Genomic DNA, 6,000 nt, shown 5'->3' with positions numbered 1-6,000 from the left:
TTTTTTGTAACTACAAGAAAGGAGCAACATTAAAACTTATAAAGAACAGAAATTATTCCGTGTATGAAAGAGGTTGTCCCCTCCTCAGCGCCTCGTTCTTTACGCTAGTTTTTTTGTTGTTTTAAAAAGTAGAGTTGCGAGAAAGAGTCACACTTTAGCGTAAAGAGCGAGGCATTGAGGAGGGGACAACCCCTTTCATACACGGGATAATTTCTGTTCGTTTTAATGCCACTCCTTACTTGCAGTTGAAAAAACTTGTTTTTTTTTATTATTTAATCACAAATCAAGAGGTCTCAGGTAAGAATAATAAGAATACGTCAATGGACTGTACAGTCTCACCAGCGTGTTGATCTCCGTTTCATGTTCTTTCAGCCAGAAAGAGGCATCAGCTTGGCTCTTGCAAAAAAAAAAACACTTTTTTTTAAATCAAACTCGTTTAAAGTGTGGACCTAAGGCAAATTCCTTAATCAACTCCGTAAAGAAGTTTTATTTGCACGAGGGAACAAAAAAGCGGGCACACTGAAAATCACTGTTTACAGATCTCTCTATGCACTTTTTATTGGATTTGATTTAAAGTTTCTATTTTGATTACGTAGGTTACTTGTGAGAATTATTTTTGAGATAAAACCTCACCTTATTGTCTTATTCTATGTGACTCCCTGAACAATTTTCTGGGGCTATCAACCAATCACGAAACGATTAGAACACAAATCTGAAGAAACATACAAAACAAAGAAAAAACAACAAGACTTAAAACTCTGCTTAGATTGCATTTCTTTCTAGGAGCAAATACTGTATAGGATACTAGGTCGAACTCGAAACACCCAAAAACACGAATTAAATCCTGGATGCTAATCCCTATATTAAAAACTAAGATCTGATGGAAGCAAATGACAAAAATTCGCCTCAGAGAGGTCAAATCTATCAAGGACACGTAAAACCACTGTTTATCGGGTTCAGCTGAATTCAGCTGATAGTAATTAGGTAGTTAAAACGACATTTCGAAACCTTTCCAAACTCCCAACAAGGCCAGATGAATTAGAGACCATAGAAGAGCATAACTATGTGCTTAGCACTAAAATATCACAAGTTTGGTTGGGATGCAACTTTCCCTTCTGGTATATGTGATGACGAAAAAGAAAAACTTGGTTACCCCAGCCCCAGATCTATTGCCCAAAAGAGATAATGTTCCAAAAAAGAGACAACTGGATTCCACATAGACATAAATCTGTTATTTCTAAAGAATTGTGTTTGCGGTCTGACTACCCCTTTGCAGAAATCATGACAAATTGAATTGAACAGCACCTCCTCTTCCTTCAATACATCAGAATTATCCTTAACCCCTGAAAGACCAAATTAGGATAATATGTTGTCAGTCCACATCAAGTTTTCTGGAGAATAAAAAAAAACTTTTCCAGGTAGAAACGTCTTATACAAGAACTGAGGAATCCCTCCCCTTACAGAAATCAAACAAGGTCTTAACCTCACCTCACCTTAAAATAGCACAACGTGGATATTACCTAATTCTCAACAGGATAGGTTCGTCATGATGAGGACTTGCGTCTCTACAGTTAGTGACCACACCCATTAGTTCTCTGAACTCCGTTAGGATCTTGCATTATATATAAACCGCAATGAATAGCAATGACAGCATCAGTTCTTCGAGTTTTCCTCTGAGTTTCTAACACTTAAGCAAAGAGTCATGAAAACTTTGGTAAGCTGAATACTATATTTAGAATTCCACAGCCTCACTCATATGAAAGTTTGCCGTTGCTTGCAAGGAATCCTTTTAAAATATTTCATTACTATGCTTGGTCCAGTGCCATTTTTTCATTGTCAAGATTTCCTAGAAAACCGCTCTTTTACTTTTGTTTTCCTCAAATGCCAGCTTTTGTTTGAGCAGACTAAATAAATTCCAACCCCTTCCTGGAGCCAAAGAAACAGGGTATACTTACCAAACTACCAATGAAATTAGTCACCTTTTAGTGAAAGCTACTGACAGTATTCAATCTCTATAACGAGATATGCTTACTTGCCACTAGCCTTCTGGCCTAACAACAATATTAATAATAATAATAATAATAATAATAAATAATATTTGCTCCCTGTTGAACATCCGAAAAACCGACTGACTTGTAAAATTACTCCGGAGAAAACAATACTCGTTGTAAAGCATAACTGTAGTTGTTTTCAGATCAGCGATTGGTTGGGGAGGGGAGGGGGACGGCCACTTATAAATTATGTAACGTAACAAGTAAGATAACAAGTTGAAAATACAAATAATCAACCTGAAGAGAGGTTTCACCCCCTGAACCCATCTTAAGTCTGTCTGTGCGATAAAGCCATAATAAGCCATAAAAGCCATAAAGCCATAATAAAGCCATCTAAGATTTTTCTATCGGCTGGTTAAAAATTAGGAAGTTTTACTATTTTGTCACATTTTCAACAGTGTTGCCCCATTTAAACCATGAAAATTAATTAGCAAATATAATTATTTGAATTTGAAAATGCTTATCTCTAGTAAAAATTAAACAATTAACAATATGTTGATTCACAAAACAACTAAACATTCAAAGGAACGGTAAAACATATTAAGCTGTTTAATGCCTCATATTTTTAGTTCTTTTTCTGATTTTTCACCGAGGTCTCTTTTTTTATTTGGCCCCCAACACTACCAAAAGCTACATAACTGCACATAGAGGTCTTGGTCATTAAAAACAGAATTACGGACTTAAAAGTTATCTATGGTTGTGCAAGTTTCAACTTAACCCATTCAAACAATGAGCTTTTATATAGCACTGATTCGTGTATTTCTTCCATTTTTTCCCCTTTCTATCTACATTTTGGTAGAAATTATGAACAGGCAAGGACAACATTACAAGGACAGCAAAAGGTTAAACATTTCACTCTTATAGAATAACATAATAATAATAATAGAAAAAATTACCAAGCAAATCATTTAATTCTTTCCGGATGATTTCTAGCAACTTAGGATTCAAAACTCTTTAATAGCTTTAGAATCACATTTACCTCTTGAGATACCTCTTTAGATGAGAAACTAAGAGTGTTGAAGAAAAAGTGAAGCCTTCTGAGCTCTTACATCCCCCATAAAAATTCGAAAGTTTTACGATTTTCCCCATGATTTTCTAAGGTTTTCTCTACAATCCACTGACTTTTGGGCACTTTCTTTCAAATGTCAAGCCAAATCAAAAATACAATTCTTCACACGTACGTTACTGATTCTATTTTATATATAAACATAAATACAATTTTTTATCTTTTCAATGTCTCAGGCAAGATAAGCTGTCCAAAAATATCAGAATGTTTTTCTGATATTTCTGATCAAACGTTTTTTTTTCAGGCGATTTTATTGGCTGTTTTGGCAGCAACAACAGCTAAGCCTTTCATATATGGCCACCCTGGTTTCCAACCATTGTCTTACCCATACTTCAGGTATGGCGCATACCCATACGCTGCCTACCCCTACAGCACACCAGTGACAAAAGTTGTTAAGTCAGCAGAATTGAAATCTATAGCAACACCTTTCACCGTGCCTTTAGTCCCAGCATATACTGCAAGCCAGTATCATTCTCAAGATGAAATTGGGCAAGCTAGCTATGGGTATGCTCATCCAGGTCAATCCCATGCAGCAACAAGAGATGCATTTGGTAACGTCGTAGGAAGTTATGCTTACATAAACCCGGATGGGAAAGAGGTTCGTGTCAACTACGTCGCTGACTCCAACGGGTTCCGTGTTGCTTCAAACGATCTTCCAGTTGCCCCAACAGCCCCAGTGTTTGAAGTACCTGCCGAACCAACTCCTGTTGAAGATACACCAGAAGTCAAAGCTGCTAAGGCTGAACATTTCGCCGCTGTCGAAGCTGCTAAGGCACGTAACGCAGAAACAGAAGAGGAACAGACTTCAAGCCGTCGAAAACGCTCAATTATCCTCACCTCACCAGTTCAACATATAAATCCATTCTCATACAGCTACGCATACGCTTCACCGTCAGTATATCGTAGTCCATTAGCTTATGCAGCACAAGTTCCTTACACTGCCCCAGTTGCCTACGTAGCACCAACTGCTTACGCCGCTCCAATTGCCTATGCTAAGCCTACTACTTATACTGCTCCAGTTGCCTATGCTGCACCAGCTCTTCCAGTGCAACCAGTCAGAGAAGCAACACTGACAAAAACTGTTTTGAATCCAGGTCATGCTGTATCCTACAGGGTAGACTGAACTAACAATCCTGCAAGAGCCTCCACCAAATTTATTCCTAAATAAATAAAACTGCCAAAAGAACTGATTGTTTTATATTTTGTTGTTTCTAAATAAATTTTTGCGAAATTACCCTATGCCTTTGACTGTTCATTCGAAAGACAATCTTGGGCTACAAAAAGGAAAGAAAAATCGCCTTGAAATCTGGTTGTGTTAATTACTTAATTAATAAAATAGCGACTATATAGATATACGATCGACTTTCTTTCTATATTTTGGTAGAAATTATGAACAGCTGAAGACAACATTAGAAGTGTTTGAGAAGGTTTTCTTTCAATGAAATACAAATAGCATTGAAAGAGAAGTGAGGCATTCAGGCGCGTACACCTCCCTCTCTGACATGTTCACGATTTCTCCCATTAACTCTTGATATTTCCTGGGTAATTTGTCTTTTTTTGGCACATTTATTTTGTAACGTGAAGTCTCATTGAAATAAAATTCTATATATTTACGGAACCGACACTATCATACAAAAAAAGAGTACTTTAGCGACATTGTCACATAAATAAGAGCTGCTTTTGAGCTCTTAAGCATGAAAAGCTTTTCTAGAATAAGAGCAACAAAAAATGTTCTCTCCTATTAAGGAAATTTTACTGGCTATGTTGGCAGCAAAAACCGTTAATTCTTTCATATAAAGCAACCGTGCTTTCCAACCATTGTATTACCCACACATCTCCAGACATGTACCATATCCATACGCTTCCTACCCCTACGCTACAAAAGTGGCAACAGTTTAAAGTCATCAGAGCTGGTATCAACAGGTTCCGCCATGCCTTTAGTCTCAACACTTACTGCAAGCCATTATCATCTTCAGAATGAACTTGGACAAGCTGGCTATGGATAAGCTCATCCAGGTCAATTTCACAAAAAAATGAGAGATGTACTAAGAAACTTTGCTGGAATTTATCCACACATAAATCCAGAAGAGAAAAGGTCAATGTCAACTACGTCGCTGACTCCAATGGTTCTTGTGTTGCTTCAAATGATCTTTCAAAGTCAAAGCTACTAAGGCTGGACATCTTGATGTTATTGAAATTCCGAAGGCACGGAACCTCAAAGCATACGGTGAAAAAACTCCAAACCGTCCAAACCACTCATTCGTCGTCACTTCGCAAGTCCATTACATAAAGCCATTCTTCCACAGCTTCCCATATACTGCACTAACAGTATATCGTAGCCCATCAGTTTGTGCGGCAAAGTTCTTTACATTATTTCAGTTGCCCATGCTTCACTGACTACTTGTACTACTTCAGCTGTATATATTGCTCCGGCTCTTCCAGCGCAATCAATCACAGATGCAACACTTATTAAGACAGTTATGAATCCAGGTAATACTTTAGCCAATAGACAGGAAAATACAAACTGCTCGAGCCCAAATGTATTTTATTCCTAAATTAATTTAGCTGCAACAGTATCTGATTCTCTTTCTAATTTGCTGTTACTAAATAAATTATTTTGAAATTACACTGGAATCCTGAAATTTGAAATCTTGAGGTCAGGGATTCGAGTCCTGATGTCACTGGTTATTTGGTTTGGAACGGGGTCGATGGTGTGACTCTGTAAGCTCAGCCAAACTCGACCCAGCTCTAAATGGGTACCTGGAGGAATCTGCGAGAAAAACACGGGAAGCGTCAGATGATTTGCCCCCAACCTCGCATAACACTCTCGGCCGAGACGTTGAATCAGGAGATCGATACCTACGCAACGCAAAAAATCGGTCA

The 6,000-nt window shown here is 37.7% G+C and overlaps 2 protein-coding genes across 5 annotated transcripts in view; one reads left to right on the top strand and one right to left on the bottom strand.

The window, feature by feature from the left end:
• Positions 1 to 4,351, top strand: part of LOC136032341 (uncharacterized) — a 46,757-nt gene extending 42,406 nt beyond the window's left edge. Inside the window, exon 7 of the mRNA XM_065712665.1 lies at positions 3,362 to 4,351. Within this exon, the coding sequence (XP_065568737.1) occupies positions 3,362 to 4,240 (879 nt within the window). The 3' untranslated portion in view covers positions 4,241 to 4,351. The remainder of the gene's footprint in view (positions 1 to 3,361) is intronic.
• Positions 1 to 6,000, bottom strand: part of LOC136032079 (WD repeat-containing protein 7-like) — a gene marked incomplete in the record, with an annotated part of 230,139 nt that overhangs the window by 119,254 nt on the left and 104,885 nt on the right.

Source organism: Artemia franciscana, chromosome 10 (genome assembly GCF_032884065.1).
Source record: "Artemia franciscana chromosome 10, ASM3288406v1, whole genome shotgun sequence".
NCBI lineage: Eukaryota > Metazoa > Arthropoda > Branchiopoda > Anostraca > Artemiidae > Artemia > Artemia franciscana.
This window is presented reverse-complemented; position numbering and strand designations above follow the sequence as displayed.